The 17,117-nt window shown below is 53.0% G+C and overlaps 1 protein-coding gene across 1 annotated transcript in view; it reads left to right on the top strand.

Moving 5' to 3' along the window:
- Positions 1-1,989: 1,989 nt before the first annotated feature.
- The window catches only part of HASPIN (histone H3 associated protein kinase), a gene marked incomplete at its 3' end in the record, with an annotated part of 88,426 nt that continues 73,298 nt past the window's right edge, over positions 1,990-17,117 (top strand). The window contains exons 1-4 of the mRNA XM_082258341.1: positions 1,990-2,082; positions 9,377-9,491; positions 10,809-12,017; positions 12,831-13,023. Of these exons, the coding sequence (XP_082114467.1) occupies positions 9,456-9,491; positions 10,809-12,017; positions 12,831-13,023 (1,438 nt within the window). The 5' untranslated portion in view covers positions 1,990-2,082; positions 9,377-9,455. The remainder of the gene's footprint in view (positions 2,083-9,376; positions 9,492-10,808; positions 12,018-12,830; positions 13,024-17,117) is intronic.

The raw sequence follows: 17,117 nt of genomic DNA, 5'->3' as shown, positions 1-17,117 counted from the left end.
CCTGCTACCCCCCCCCTTCTCATCTCCTCCTACCTCCCCCCCTTCTCATCTCCTCCTACCTCCCCCCCCTTCTCATCTCCTCCTACTTCCCCCCTTCTCATCTCCTCCTACCTCCCCCCCCCCTTCTCATCTCCTCCTACCTCCCCCCCCTTCTCATCTCCTACCTCCCCCCCTTCTCATCTCCTACCTCCCCCCTTCTCATCTCCTCCTACCCCCCCTTCTCGTCTCCTCCTACCTCCCCCCCTTCTCGTCTCCTCCTACCTCCCCCCCTTCTCGTCTCCTCCTACCTCCCCCCCTTCTCGTCTCCTCCTACCTCCCCCCCTTCTCGTCTCCTCCTACCTCCCCCCCTTCTCGTCTCCTCCTACCTCCCCCCCTTCTCGTCTCCTCCTACCTCCCCCCCTTTTCGTCTCCTCCTACCTCCCCCCCCCCTTCGTCTCCTCCTACCCCCCTCATCTCCTATCTCCCCCATCTCCTTATACCACCTTCTCCTCTTACTACTCCTCCCCCCTCGTTTCTCTCCCTACTCCTCCTCCCCCCTCATCCCAACCCCCCCATCTCATCCTGCCACCCTTCATCTCCTCCTCTCATTGACCCCAATGATGGGGCACTATTCCTCTCATTGACCCCAATGATGGAGCACTATTCCTCCCACTGATACCAATGATGGGGCACTATTCCTCCCACTGACACCAATGATGGGGCACTATTCCTCCCACTGACACCAATGATGGGACACTATTCCTCCCACTGACACCAATGATGGGGCACTATTCCTCCCACTGACACCAATGATGGGGCACTATTCCTCCCACTGACACCAATGATGGGGCACTATTCCTCCCACTGACACCAATGATGGGGCACTATTCCTCCCACTGACACCAATGATGGGACACTATTCCTCCCACTGACACCAATGATGGGGCACTATTCCTCCCACTGACACCAATGATGGGACACTATTCCTCCCACTGACACCAATGATGGGACACTATTCCTCCCACTGACACCAATGATGGGACACTATTCCTCCCACTGACACCAATGATGGGACACTATTCCTCCCACTGATACCAGCGATGGGACACTATTCCTCCCACTGACACCAATGATGGGACACTATTCCTTCCACTGACACCAATGATGGGGCACTATTCCTCCCACTGACACCAATGATGGGGCACTATTCCTCCCACTAACACCAATGATGGGGCACTATTCCTCCCACTAACACCAATGATGGGGCACTATTCCTCCCACTGACACCAATGATGGGGCACTATTCCTCCCACTGACACCAATGATGGGGCACTATTCCTCCCACTGACACCAATGATGGGACACTATTCCTCCCACTGACACCAATGATGGGGCACTATTCCTCCCACTGACACCAATGATGGGGCACTATTCCTCCCACTGACACCAATGATGGGGCACTATTCCTCCCACTGACACCAATGATGGGGCACTATTCCTCCCACTGACACCAATGATGGGACACTATTCCTCCCACTGACACCAATGATGGGGCACTATTCCTCCCACTAACACCAATGATGGGGCACTATTCCTCCCACTGACACCAATGATGGGGCACTATTCCTCCCACTGACACCTATGATGGGATACTATTCCTCCCACTGACACCAATGATGGGGCACTATTCCTCCCACTGACACCAATGATGGGGCACTATTCCTCCCACTGACACCAATGATGGGGCACTATTCTTCCTCCCACAATACACAGGCACTAGGTCATTTTACCTCAGACAGCTCCCCATCCGTGGGGCATTGTTTAATTTTATTGATCCCGGACTACCCCAGGCCCGGGCATTTACGATCACTGACCACAGTTCCGCCCTCTTTGTTTAGAAAGTTTGGGGTGATCCTGCCATGAAGGTGACTCTTGTCTGTTTAGTAGGAAGAAGGTCGGCTGCAGGAAGAAGCTGAAGCCTCCTGAGAAGGCCACAGTCTCCAGGAAGAAGAGGAAGAAGAAGGCGGCTCCTCCCAAGAGGCGGGAGAAGTCCAAGTCTCCATGTGAAGTGTCTGATAAGGAGAATGAGACGCTCGCCTCCAGGTCTGCACTGCTGCTGTTTGCCTATATTAGAGGGGGGGGGGGTCTCCAGGCTGGCCAATAGAAAAATTTAGGGGACGGGATTAAAAAAAACTACCACACATTCTCCCCTAGGTGGATGCAGGGTCCCTCCCCCGCTGGCTCTAAGGCGGAGAACTGACTGATCACGTGACCACTGATCACTCAGCTCTCCTCTCAGTCCCTGAGTCTTTGCTCCGCCTCTCCAGAGCTCACTGGAGCGCTGGCCTGTGGAGGGAGTGGCAGCGGCTGGCTCAGGTTCTTAGAGGTTCTCTGAGAGTGTAAACCAGCTGCCGGACATGAATCTGGGAGGATCCCTCCAGAGTCTGTCAGTAAACGGCAAACTTCAGCCTGCTGCCAGCTGAACACGGGTCACAAGAAGTATGGCCAAGAGAGGTTAGTCCCGGAGTTAAAACTGGAGTTGACAGTGGGCAGTATGTAGAGTCGTAGAGGGTATGACGGTGAGCTTTATATAGAGTCTTAGAAGGTATGACGGTGGGCAGTATGTAGAGCAGTAGAGGGTATGACGGTGGGCAGTATGTAGAGCAGTGGAGGGTATGACGGTGAGCTTTATATAGAGTCTTAGAAGGTATGACGGTGGGCAGTATGTAGAGCAGTAGAGGGTATGACGGTGGGCAGTATGTAGAGCAGTGGAGGATATGACGGTGGGCAGTATGTAGAGCAGTAGAGGATATGACGGTGGGCAGTATGTAGAGCAGTGGAGGGTATGATGGTTTACAGTATGTAGAGCAGTGGAGGGTATGACGGTGGGCAGTATGTAGAGCAGGGGAGGGTATGACGGTGGGCAGTATGTAGAGCAGTAGAGGATATGACGGTGGGCAGTATGTAGAGCAGTAGAGGATATGACGGTGGGCAGTATGTAGAGCAGTGGAGGGTATGATGGTTGACAGTATGTAGAGCAGTGGAGGGTATGATGGTGGGCAGTATGTAGAGCAGGGGAGGGTATGATGGTTGACAGTATGTAGAGCAGTGGAGGGTATGACGGTGGGCAGTATGTAGAGCAGGGGAGGGTATGACGGTGGGCAGTATGTAGAGCAGTAGAGGATATGACGGTGGGCAGTATGTAGAGCAGTGGAGGGTATGATGGTTTACAGTATGTAGAGCAGTGGAGGGTATGATGGTGGGCAGTATGTAGAGCAGTGGAGGGTATGATGGTGGGCAGTATGTAGAGCAGTAGAGGATATGACGGTGGGCAGTATGTAGAGCAGGGGAGGGTATGACGGTGGGCAGTATGTAGAGCAGTAGAGGATATGACGGTGGGCAGTATGTAGAGCAGTAGAGGATATGACGGTGGGCAGTATGTAGAGCAGTGGAGGGTATGATGGTTGACAGTATGTAGAGCAGTGGAGGGTATGATGGTGGGCAGTATGTAGAGCAGGGGAGGGTATGACGGTGGGCAGTATGTAGAGCAGTGGAGGGTATGACAGTGGGCAGTATGTAGAGCAGTAGAGGATATGACGGTGGGCAGTATGTAGAGCAGTGGAGGGTATGATGGTGGGCAGTATGTAGAGCAGGGGAGGGTATGACGGTGGGCAGTATGTAGAGCAGGGGAGGGTATGACGGTGGGCAGTATGTAGAGCAGTAAGAGGGTATGATGGTTGACAGTATGTAGAGCAGTGGAGGGTATGACGGTGGGCTTTATATAGAGTCTTAGAAGGTATGACGGTGGGCAGTATGTAGAGCAGTAAGAGGGTATGACAGTTGGCAGTATGTAGAGCAGTGGAGGGTATGATGGTGGGCAGTATGTAGAGCAGTGGAGGGTATGACGGTGGGCAGTATGTAGAGGGTATGACGGTGGGCAGTATGTAGAGCAGTAGAGGATCTGATGGTGGGCAGTATGTAGAGCAGTAGAGGGTATGACAGTGGGCAGTATGTAGTGCAGTAGAGGGTATTAAGATGGGCAGTATTTAGAGGGTATGACGGGGGGCAGTATGTAGAGGGTATGACGGGCAGTATGTAGAGGGTATGACGGTGGGCAGTATGTAGAGCAGTAGAGGGTATGGCAGTGGGCAGTATGTAGTGCAGTAGAGGGTATTAAGATGGGCAGTATTTAGAGGGTATGACGGTGGGCAGTATGTAGAGGGTATGACGGGCAGTATGTAGAGGGTATGACGGTGGGCAGTATGTAGAGCAGTAGAGGGTATGGCAGTGGGCAGTATGTAGAGCAGTAGAGGATATGACGGTGGGCAGTATGTAGAGCAGTAGAGGATATGACGGTGGGCAGTATGTAGAGAAGTAGAGGGTATGACAGTGGGCAGTATGTAGAGCAGTAGAGGGTATGACGGTGGGCAGTATGTAGAGGGTATGACGGTGGGCAGTATGTAGAGCAGTAGAGGGTATTACGATGGGCAGTATGTAGAGCAGTAGAGGGTATTACGATGGGCAGTATGTAGAGCAGTAGAGGGTATGACGGTGGGCAGTATTTAGAGGGTATGACGGTGGGCAGTATGTAGAGCATATGACGGTGGGCAGTATGTAGAGCAGTAGAGGGTATTACGATGGGCAGTATGTAGAGCAGTAGAGGGTATGACGGTGGGCAGTATGTAGAGGGTATGACGGTGGGCAGTATGTAGAGGGTGACAGTGGGCAGTATGTAGAGGGTATGATGGTGGGCAGTATGTAGAGGGTATGACAGGGGGCAGTATGTAGAGGGTATGACGGTGGGCAGTATGTAGAGGGTATGACGGTGGGCAGTATGTAGAGGGTGACAGTGGGCAGTATGTAGAGGGTATGATGGTGGGCAGTATGTAGAGGGTATGACGGTGGGCAGTATGTAGAGGGTATGACGGTGGGCAGTATGTAGAGGATATGACGGTGGGCAGTATGTAGAGGATATGACGGTGGGCAGTATGTAGAGGGTATGACGGTGGGCAGTATGTAGAGGATATGACGGTGGGCAGTATGTAGAGGGTATGACGGTGGGCAGTATGTAGAGGGTATGACGGTGGGCAGTATGTAGAGGGTATGACGGTGGGCAGTATGTAGAGAAGTAGAGGGTATGACGGTGGGCAGTATGTAGAGGGTATGACGGTGGGCAGTATGTAGAGGGTATGACGGTGGGCAGTATGTAGAGGATATGACGGTGGGCAGTATGTAGAGGGTATGACGGTGGGCAGTATGTAGAGAAGTAGAGGGTATGACGGTGGGCAGTATGTAGAGAAGTAGAGGGTATGACGGTGGGCAGTATGTAGAGGGTATGATGGTGGGCAGTATGTAGAGGGTATGACGGTGGGCAGTATGTAGAGAAGTAGAGGGTATGACGGTGGGCAGTATGTAGAGGGTATGATGGTGGGCAGTATGTAGAGGGTATGACGGTGGGCAGTATGTAGAGCAGTAGAGGATATGACGGTGGGCAGTATGTAGAGCAGTAGAGGGTATTACGATGGGCAGTATGTAGAGCAGTAGAGGGTATGATGGTGGGCAGTATGTAGAGGATATGACGGTGGGCAGTATGTAGAGCAGTAGAGGGTAGGACGGTGGGCAGTATGTAGAGGGTATGATGGTGGGCAGTATGTAGAGGATATGACGGTGGGCAGTATGTAGAGGATATGACGGTGGGCAGTATGTAGAGGGTATGATGGTGGGCAGTATGTAGAGGGTATGACGGTGGGCAGTATGTAGAGGGTATGACGGTGGGCAGTATGTAGAGGGTATGACGGTGGGCAGTATGTAGAGGGTATGACGGTGGGCAGTATGTAGAGGGTATGACGGTGGGCAGTATGTAGAGGGTATGATGGTGGGCATTATGTAGAGGGTATGACGGTGGGCAGTATGTAGAGCAGTAGAGGGTATGACGGTGGGCAGTATGTAGAGGTTATGACAGTGGGCAGTATGTAGAGCAGTAGAGGGTATAACGGTGGGCAGTATGTAGAGCAGTGAAGGGTATGACGATTGGCAGTATGTAGAGCAGTAGAGGGTATGACGGTGGGCAGTATGTAGAGGGTATGACGGTGGGCAGTATGTAGAGCAGTAGAGGATATGATGGTGGGCAGTATGTAGAGCAGTAGAGGGTATGACAGTGGGCAGTATGTAGAGCAGTAGAGGGTATTAAGATGGGCAGTATTTAGAGGGTATGACGGTGGGCAGTATGTAGAGGGTATGACGGTGGGCAGTATGTAGAGCAGTAGAGGGTATGACGGTGGGCAGTATGTAGAGGGTATGACGGTGGGCAGTATGTAGAGGGTATGATGGTGGGCAGTATGTAGAGGGTATGATGGTGGGCAGTATGTAGAGGGTATGACGGTGGGCAGTATGTAGAGCAGTAGAGGATATTACGATGGGCAGTATGTAGAGCAGTAGAGGATATGACGGTGGGCAGTATGTAGAGGGTATGACGGTGGGCAGTATGTAGAGCAGTAGAGGATATGACGGTGGGCAGTATGTAGAGGGTATGACGGTGGGCAGTATGTAGAGGGTATGACGGTGGGCAGTATGTAGAGCAGTAGAGGGTATGACGGTGGGCAGTATGTAGAGGGTATGACGGTGGGCAGTATGTAGAGGGTATGACGGTGGGCAGTATGTAGAGCAGTAGAGGGTATGACGGTGGGCAGTATGTAGAGGGTATTACGATGGGCAGTATGTAGAGGATATGACGGTGGGCAGTATGTAGAGGGTATTACGATGGGCAGTATGTAGAGCAGTAGAGGATATGACGGTGGGCAGTATGTAGAGGATATGACGGTGGGCAGTATGTAGAGGGTATGATGGTGGGCAGTATGTAGAGGGTATGACGGTGGGCAGTATGTAGAGGGTATGATGGTGGGCAGTATGTAGAGGGTATGACGGTGGGCAGTATGTAGAGGGTATGACGGTGGGCAGTATGTAGAGGATATGACGGTGGGCAGTATGTAGAGGGTATGATGGTGGGCAGTATGTAGAGGGTACGACGGTGGGCAGTATGTAGAGGGTATTACGATGGGCAGTATGTAGAGCAGTAGAGGGTATGACGGTGGGCAGTATGTAGAGGGTATGACGGTGGGCAGTATGTAGAGGGTATGACGGTGGGCAGTATGTAGAGCAGTAGAGGATATGACGGTGGGCAGTATGTAGAGCAGTAGAGGATATGACGGTGGGCAGTATGTAGAGCAGTAGAGGATATGACGGTGGGCAGTATGTAGAGGGTATGATGGTGGGCAGTATGTAGAGGATATGACGGTGGGCAGTATGTAGAGGATATGACGGTGGGCAGTATGTAGAGGATATGACGGTGGGCAATATGTAGAGGATATGACGGTGGGCAGTATGTAGAGGGTATGATGGTGGGCAGTATGTAGAGAATATGACGGTGGGCAGTATGTAGAGGATATGACGGTGGGCAGTATGTAGAGGATATGACGGTGGGCAGTATGTAGAGGGTATGACGGTGGGCAGTATGTAGAGGATATGACGGTGGGCAGTATGTAGAGCAGTAGAGGATATGACGGTGGGCAGTATGTAGAGCAGTAGAGGGTATGACGGTGGGCAGTATGTAGAGGATATGACGGTGGGCAGTATGTAGAGGGTATGACGGTGGGCAGTATGTAGAGCAGTGGAGGGTATGACGGTGGGCAGTATGTAGAGGATATGACGGTGGGCAGTATGTAGAGGGTATGACGGTGGGCAGTATGTAGAGGATATGACGGTGGGCAGTATGTAGAGGATATGACGGTGGGCAGTATGTAGAGGGTATTACGGTGGGCAGTATGTAGAGCAGTGAAGGGTATGACGATTGGCAGTATGTAGAGCAGTAGAGGGTATGACGGGCAGTATGTAGAGGGTATGACGGTGGGCAGTATGTAGAGCAGTAGAGGGTATGGCAGTGGGCAGTATGTAGAGCAGTAGAGGATATGACGGTGGGCAGTATGTAGAGGATATGACGGTGGGCAGTATGTAGAGGGTATGACGGTGGGCAGTATGTAGAGGGTATGACGGTGGGCAGTATGTAGAGGGTATGATGGTGGGCAGTATGTAGAGGGTATGACGGTGGGCAGTATGTAGAGGGTATGACGGTGGGCAGTATGTAGAGGATATGACGGTGGGCAGTATGTAGAGGGTATGATGGTGGGCAGTATGTAGAGGGTACGACGGTGGGCAGTATGTAGAGGGTATTACGATGGGCAGTATGTAGAGCAGTAGAGGGTATGACGGTGGGCAGTATGTAGAGGGTATGACGGTGGGCAGTATGTAGAGGGTATGACGGTGGGCAGTATGTAGAGCAGTAGAGGATATGACGGTGGGCAGTATGTAGAGCAGTAGAGGATATGACGGTGGGCAGTATGTAGAGCAGTAGAGGATATGACGGTGGGCAGTATGTAGAGGGTATGATGGTGGGCAGTATGTAGAGGATATGACGGTGGGCAGTATGTAGAGGATATGACGGTGGGCAGTATGTAGAGGATATGACGGTGGGCAGTATGTAGAGGATATGACGGTGGGCAATATGTAGAGGATATGACGGTGGGCAGTATGTAGAGGGTATGATGGTGGGCAGTATGTAGAGAATATGACGGTGGGCAGTATGTAGAGGATATGACGGTGGGCAGTATGTAGAGGATATGACGGTGGGCAGTATGTAGAGGGTATGACGGTGGGCAGTATGTAGAGGATATGACGGTGGGCAGTATGTAGAGGGTATGACGGTGGGCAGTATGTAGAGGATATGACGGTGGGCAGTATGTAGAGCAGTAGAGGATATGACGGTGGGCAGTATGTAGAGCAGTAGAGGGTATGACGGTGGGCAGTATGTAGAGGATATGACGGTGGGCAGTATGTAGAGCAGTAGAGGGTATGACGGTGGGCAGTATGTAGAGGATATGACGGTGGGCAGTATGTAGAGGGTATGACGGTGGGCAGTATGTAGAGCAGTGGAGGGTATGACGGTGGGCAGTATGTAGAGGATATGACGGTGGGCAGTATGTAGAGGGTATGACGGTGGGCAGTATGTAGAGGATATGACGGTGGGCAGTATGTAGAGGATATGACGGTGGGCAGCATGTAGAGGGTATTACGATGGGCAGTACACTCTATGGGTAGGTGGAAGGGGATTGGAGAATGTAGGGTCAGTCTTACACACATGTTGTAGTTATCGGTTACAGATGGGGACAGAAATTTGCATGGGGGGGAGGGTAGCTGTCATTGGCGGCATGCAGAAGGGAGAACCTGGAAGTGCGCAGTTCGTGGGGTTGGTGACTAACTTGCTGGTGAATTTTTGGTATTGGTGAATGTCTTTTCTGATTGGTTGTACATTGACTGAACGCCCTCCAATCACTTCTCTCCCCAGGAGTTGTAATTCTCCTCTCATCTTCACAACACCTTTTCGGAAGTTTGTGACCTTCCGGCGTAAAGCTCCGCCGGCCAATATGAAGCCTCTGAGCGGGAAAGCCAGAAGGCCAGCGGTAAGATCTCTGTGAATACGGTGCTAAACCTCTACTGGGCCGCTCACTAAGGGGATCCAGAGCAGGTCATCATGTGATTGGGTAGTGAGGTCACATGGTGTGCGGGGTCTTACTTGGACCATGTCTGCCCTCTGCCTGGGAGCTCTATAGACCTGTACTCTAGATCCAGAGTGATCTCCATGATGTCACCGTATACGGCTCATATAGGAGGAAGCAGAGGACTGCCAGTACTACTGATTTGTATTGGAGGCTGTATGGTCCACATGGACATCAGGTGTGAGCAGTATAGTCCATAGCAGTGCACCCCATATGGGTTCGGGGGTGAGCAGGATCACCCATAGCATTGCAGCCCATGTAGGGATGGAGGTGTGAGTAGTGCACCCCATATGGGTTCGGGGGTGAGCAGTATTGCCCATAACATTGCAGTCCATATAGGGATGGAGGTGTGAGCAGTGTAGCCCATATGCGTTCGGGGGTGAGTAGGAACACCCATAGCATTGCAGCCCATGTAAGGATGGAGGTGTGAGTAGTGTAGCCCATATGGGTTCGGGGGTGAGCAGGATCACCCATAGCATTGCAGCCTATGTAGGGATGGAGGTGTGAGCAGTGTAGCCCATATGGGTTCGGGGGAGGTGTGAGTAGTATAGCCCATATGGGTTTGGGGGTGAGTAGTATTGCCCATAGCATTGCAGTCCATGTAGGGATGGAGGTGTGCGTAGTGTAGCCCATATGGGTTCGGGGGTGAGTAGGAACACCCATAGCATTGCAGTCCATGTAGGGATGGAGGTGTGAGTAGTGTAGCCCATATGGGTTCGGGGGTGAGCAGGATCACCCATAGCATTGCAGTCCATGTAGGGATGGAGGTGTGAGTAGTGTAGCCCATATGGGTTCGGGGGTGAATAGGATCACCCATAGCATTGCAGTCCATGTAGGGATGGAGGTGTGAGTAGTATAGCCCATATGGGTTCGGGGGTGAGCAGGATCACCCATAGCATTGCAGCCTATGTAGGGATGGAGGTGTGAGTAGTATAGCCCATATGGGTTCGGGGGTGAGTAGTATTGCCCATAGCATTGCAGCCTATGTAGGGATGGAGGTGTGAGAAGTGTAGCCCATATGGGTTCGGGGGTGAGCAGTATAGCCCATAAGATTGCAGCCCATGGAGGGGTGAGTAGCATAGCCCATATGGGTTCGGGGGAGGTGTGAGTAGTATAGCCCATATGGGTTCGGGGGTGAGCAGTATAGCCCATAAGATTGCAGCCCATGGAGGGGTGAGTAGATCGACCCATATTTTCTATCTTCTGGTGTTTCCTCCGCAGCGCACACCTTTGACTTTGGACTCTATCCATGACGTTGAAGTTAAGAAGCGGAAGTTGTGTACGGAAGCCATCAGTATTCTGGACTCCTCTGCGGACGTCCTGCCCAGTCCTCTCCAGAAAGCTCCTCTTCTCTCCAGCACCCCCTCTGTTCTGCTGACCGCCATGCCGAGGACAGAGAAGTCTTTTGTCAGGCAGCTGGCACTTTGTGATCCCCTGGAGGACAGTGTTGTCAGATGCTGCTCTGAGGCCCATTCTACTGATGGAGAGAAGAAAGAGGACCTGTCGTATGAGGACGATACCAGAAGAATGGCGCAGCGGCATAGTGGCGATGGCATTTCTGATCCTAGGGAAGATCAGAGCAGAGTGGCTGAACCATGCAGCAGAACTGATGAGAAAAGCTATATGGATGAGTCCAAGCTTGGGTCACCCATCAATCCGAGTTCTGCCAATGCGCTAGGATCCGGGGTAAAATGTCTGAGCATTAAGATCTCCAATGGAAGATCCTCTTTGTGCCTTTTGTCTCCGGTCAGTGTTCCCTCCTCTCCGTCTCTTATCTGCATGGGTGAGAAGCACAGACGGGAGGACAGCAATGCCTTCTGTGCCAGTCCTGAACTCTTCTCTTCTGAGGATTTGCCCCACACCTCTGTGGAGGAGGCCGCCATGTTGGATGACAGCCCATCCAGCAGGTTCCTGAAGGGGAATTCGGCAGATAAATGGAAGTATTTCAGAAGAAGAACTTTCCAACCGGTTGTAAAGTTGCATCCAGACGCAGTTAGTGGTTATCTGGAAAGGCAGAAGGAGGTTGTCCTGGAGAAATGTCCACAGGGACCTCCAGTGGTTCATAACGTGGATGTGAGAAGTTTAATTCTGCCTATGAGGGACATGAGTCTCAGCCAGATGCAGCCGGTTGTACAGCTGGACCGCCATTCCGTTACTAAATATTTTCAGGATAAGACTCAGAGCGTTAAGCCGCGTCTGCGGGCCTTCGGCACCGATCTCACCTCACTGACTCTAGAGACGGGAATGAAGACCCCCCTGGTGGTCTCCTCTATGCCAAAGAGCCGAATTCAGAACTCTGCGGCTCCTCAGGAGACCACGGGGAGGAAAGTCTGTATTAGTGGCTTCAGTGTGAAGAGATGGGGAAACCGCAGGAAAAAGTCCACCAAGGCCCAGAAGCAGCTTTCCTTCCTGGACTATGGGGACAAGGAGGTAAGAGTTCTGGGGGAGGGGTACGGAGGAGGTAAGAGTTCTGGGGGAGGGGTACGGAGGAGGTAAGAGTTCTGGGGGAGGGGTACGGAGGAGGTAAGAGTTCTGGGGGAGGGGTACGGAGGAGGTAAGAGTTCTGGGGGAGGGGTACGGAGGAGGTAAGAGTTCTGGGGGAGGGGTACAGAGGAGGTAAGAGTTCTGGGGGAGGGGTACGGAGGAGGTAAGAGTTCTGGGGGAGGGGTACGGAGGAGGTAAGAGTTCTGGGGGAGGGGTACGGAGGAGGTAAGAGTTCTGGGGGAGGGGTACGGAGGAGGTAAGAGTTCTGGGGGAGGGGTACGGAGGAGGTAAGAGTTCTGGGGGAGGGGTACGGAGGAGGTAAATGTTTGTGGGGGGGGGGTGTAGTTAAGAGTTCCAGGGGGAAGGAGGGGGCAGGGGGGGTAAGAGTTAATTGGGTGGGGGGGGGAGTTGGATGAGGTAAGAGTTCTGGGGGAGGGGTACAGAGGAGGTAAATGTTTGTGTTTGCGGGGGGGGGGGGGTTGTAGTTGGAGGAGGTGAAAGTACTAGTAGGTAAGAGTTCCAGGGGGAAGGAGGGGTGGGGGGGGGGGGCTGGAGGAGGTAAGAGCTAAAGTTGGAGGTAAGAGTTCTGGGGCAGAGAAGGAGGAAGGTAAGTGTTTGGGGGGGGGGGGGGAGGGAGGTGAGAGTTATGGGGGAGGGGTGGTAAAGAGTCAATCCCAGCTTTATTTATTCTAAAGAACAGTTGTATCTGGATATATATATATTGCAGTGATGTTTGAACCGTGTTCCCTTCCCCCTCAGGATGTCATGGGGTGCGGAGCGCTTTCCCCTCTTCATTTCTCTCCTTCCCTGCTCACCTCCTCCTTCCTCAACTCTACGGCTGTGCGGAATCTCGACCTGTCCACAGAATCCCTTTCTGTTCGGGATACTCAGAAGGATCTTCAGCGCTGGGCACGACTCCGAGCCGCTCTGTCACTCCACCGCAAGAAGAGAGGTCAGGAAATCTCCCTGCAGTGTCAGCTGAGCCAAAGCTAAGATCTCTAGGAGGTTGGGTTCTTCATTGAGACCCCAGCGGGAGGTTTGGTTCTGGATTATGTGGGGTCTCTGAGGGAGGTTTTGTTCTGGGTTATGTGGGTTCTCTGAGGGAGGTTTGGTTCTGGATTATGTGGGGCCTCTGAGGGAGGTTTGGTTCTGGATTATGTGGGGCCCCTGTGGGAGGTTTGGTTCTGGATTATGTGGGGCCCCTGTGGGAGGTTTGGTTCTGGATTATGTGGGGTCTCTGAGGGAGGTTTGGTTCTGGGTTATGTGGGGTCTCTGAGGGAGGTTTGGTTCTGGGTTATGTGGGGTCTCTGAGGGAGGTTTGGTTCTGGATTATGTGGGGCCTCTGAGGGAGGTTTGGTTCTGGATTATGTGGGGCCCCTGTGGGAGGTTTTGTTCTGGATTATGTGGGGTCTCTGAGGGAGGTTTTGTTCTGGGTTATGTGGGGTCTCTGAGGGAGGTTTGGTTCTGGGTTATGTGGGGTCTCTGAGGGAGGTTTGGTTCTGGATTATGTGGGGCCCCTGTGGGAGGTTTAGTTCTGGATTATGTGGGGCCCCTGTGGGAGGTTTGGTTTTGGATTATGTGGGGCCCCGGTGGGAGGTTTGGTTCTGGATTATGTGGGGCCTCTGAGGGAGGTTTGGTTCTGGATTATGTGGGGCCCCTGTGGGAGGTTTGGTTCTGGGTTATGTGGGTTCTCTGAGGGAGGTTTGGTTCTGGATTATGTGGGGCCTCTGAGGGAGGTTTGGTTCTGGATTATGTGGGGCCCCTGTGGGAGGTTTGGTTCTGGATTATGTGGGGTCTCTGAGGGAGGTTTGGTTCTGGGTTATGTGGGGTCTCTGAGGGAGGTTTGGTTCTGGATTATGTGGGGCCTCTGAGGGAGGTTTGGTTCTGGATTATGTGGGGCCCCTGTGGGAGGTTTGGTTCTGGATTATGTGGGGTCTCTGAGGGAGGTTTTGTTCTGGGTTATGTGGGGTCTCTGAGGGAGGTTTGGTTCTGGATTATGTGGGGTCTCTGAGGGAGGTTTGGTTCTGGATTATGTGGGGCCCCTGTGGGAGGTTTGGTTCTGGATTATGTGGGGTCTCTGAGGGAGGTTTTGTTCTGGGTTATGTGGGGTCTCTGAGGGAGGTTTGGTTCTGGATTATGTGGGGCCCCTGTGGGAGGTTTAGTTCTGGATTATGTGGGGCCCCTGTGGGAGGTTTGGTTTTGGATTATGTGGGGCCCCGGTGGGAGGTTTGGTTCTGGATTATGTGGGGCCTCTGAGGGAGGTTTGGTTCTGGATTATGTGGGGCCCCTGTGGGAGGTTTGGTTCTGGATTATGTGGGGTCTCTGAGGGAGGTTTGGTTCTGGGTTATGTGGGGTCTCTGAGGGAGGTTTGGTTCTGGATTATGTGGGGCCCCTGTGGGAGGTTTGGTTCTGGATTATGTGGGGTCTCTGAGGGAGGTTTTGTTCTGGGTTATGTGGGGTCTCTGAGGGAGGTTTGGTTCTGGATTATGTGGGGCCCCGGTGGGAGGTTTGGTTCTGGATTATGTGGGGTCTCTGAGGGAGGTTTGGTTCTGGATTATGTGGGGTCTCTGAGGGAGGTTTGGTTTTGGGTTATGTGGGGTCTCTGAGGGAGGTTTGGTTCTGGGTTATGTGGGGTCTCTGAGGGAGGTTTGGTTCTGGATTATGTGGGGCCCCTGTGGGAGGTTTGGTTTTGGATTATGTGGGGCCCCGGTGGGAGGTTTGGTTCTGGATTATGTGGGGCCTCTGAGGGAGGTTTGGTTCTGGATTATGTGGGGCCCCTGTGGGAGGTTTGGTTCTGGATTATGTGGGGTCTCTGAGGGAGGTTTGGTTCTGGATTATGTGGGGCCCCTGTGGGAGGTTTGGTTCTGGATTATGTGGGGTCTCTGAAGGAGGTTTGGTTCTGGATTATGTGGGGCCCCTGTGGGAGGTTTGGTTCTGGATTATGTGGGGTCTCTGAGGGAGGTTTTGTTCTGGGTTATGTGGGGTCTCTGAGGGAGGTTTGGTTTTGGGTTATGTGGGGTCTCTGAGGGAGGTTTGGTTCTGGATTATGTGGGGCCCCTGTGGGAGGTTTGGTTTTGGATTATGTGGGGCCCCGGTGGGAGGTTTGGTTCTGGATTATGTGGGGCCTCTGAGGGAGGTTTGGTTCTGGATTATGTGGGGCCCCTGTGGGAGGTTTGGTTCTGGATTATGTGGGGTCTCTGAGGGAGGTTTGGTTCTGGGTTATGTGGGGTCTCTGAGGGAGGTTTGGTTTTGGATTATGTGGGGCCCCGGTGGGAGGTTTGGTTCTGGATTATGTGGGGCCCCTGTGGGAGGTTTGGTTCTGAATTATGTGGGGCCCCTGTGGGAGGTTTGGTTCTGGATTATGTGGGGCCCCTGTGGGAGGTTTAGTTCTGGATTATGTGGGGCCTCTGTGGGAGGTTTAGTTCTGGATTATGTGGGGCCTCTGTGGGAGGTTTAGTTCTGGATTATGTGGGGCCCCTGTGGGAGGTTTAGTTCTGGATTATGTGGGGCCCCTGTGGGAGGTTTAGTTCTGGATTATGTGGGGCCCCGGTGGGAGGTTTGGTTCTGGATTATGTGGGGCCCCTGTGGGAGGTTTGGTTCTGGATTATGTGGGGCCCCTGTGGGAGGTTTAGTTCTGGATTATGTGGGGCCCCTGTGGGAGGTTTAGTTCTGGATTATGTGGGGCCCCTGTGGGAGGTTTAGTTCTGGATTATGTGGGGCCCCGGTGGGAGGTTTGGTTCTGGATTATGTGGGGCCTCTGTGGGAGGTTTAGTTCTGGATTATGTGGGGCCCCTGTGGGAGGTTTAGTTCTGGATTATGTGGGGCCCCTGGGGGAGGTTTGGTTCTGGATTATGTGGGGCCTCTGTGGGAGGTTTGGTTCTGGATTATGTGGGACCCTGTGGGAGGTTTGGTTCTGGGTTATGTGGGGTCTCTGAGGGAGGTTTGGTTCTGGATTATGTGGGGCCTCTGTGGGAGGTTTGGTTCTGGATTATGTGGGGCCCCTGTGGAAGGTTTGGTTCTGGATTATGTGGGGCCCCCGGTGGGAGGTTTGGTTCTGGATTATGTGGGGCCCCGGTGGGAGGTTTAGTTCTGGATTATGTGGGGTCTCTGTGGGAGGTTTGGTTCTGGATTATGGGGCCCCTGTGGGAGGTTTATTTCTGGATTATGTGGGGCCCCGGTGGGAGGTTTGGTTCTGGATTATGTGGGGCCTCTGTGGGAGGTTTGGTTCTGGATTATGTGGGGCCCCTGTGGGAGGTTTATTTCTGGATTATGTGGGGCCCCGGTGGGAGGTTTGGTTCTGGATTATGTGGGGCCCCTGTGGGAGGTTTATTTCTGGATTATGTGGGGCCCCGGTGGGAGGTTTGGTTTTGGATTATGTGGGGCCCCGGTGGGAGGTTTGGTTTTGGATTATGTGGGGCCTCTGAGGGAGGTTTGGTTCTGGATTATGTGGGGCCCCTGTGGGAGGTGTAGTTCTGGATTATGTGGGGCCTCTGTGGGAGGTTTAGTTCTGGATTATGTGGGGCCTCTGTGGGAGGTTTAGTTCTGGATTTTGTGGGGCCCCTGTGGGATGTTTAGTTCTGGATTATGTGGGGCCCCTGTGGGAGGTTTAGTTCTGGATTATGTGGGGCCCCTGTGGGAGGTTTAGTTCTGGATTATGTGGGGCCCCTGTGGGAGGTTTGGTTCTGGATTATGTGGGGCCCCTGTGGGAGGTTTAGTTCTGGATTATGTGGGGCCCCTGTGGGAGGTTTAGTTCTGGATTATGTGGGGCCCCGGTGGGAGGTTTGGTTCTGGATTATGTGGGGCCTCTGTGGGAGGTTTAGTTCTGGATTATGTGGGGCCCCTGTGGGAGGTTTAGTTCTGGATTATGTGGGACCCTGTGGGAGGTTTGGTTCTGGATTATGTGGGGTCTCTGAGGGAGGTTTGGTTCTGGATTATGTGGGGCCCCTGTGGAAGGTTTGGTTCTGGATTATGTGGGGCCCCGGTGGGAGGTTTGGTTCTGGATTATGTGGGGCCCCCGGTTGGAGGTTTGGTTCTGGATTATGTGGG

This window comes from Pelophylax lessonae, assembly GCF_965119305.1.
Source record: "Pelophylax lessonae genome assembly, chromosome: 5".
Taxonomy (NCBI): domain Eukaryota; kingdom Metazoa; phylum Chordata; class Amphibia; order Anura; family Ranidae; genus Pelophylax; species Pelophylax lessonae.
This window is presented reverse-complemented; position numbering and strand designations above follow the sequence as displayed.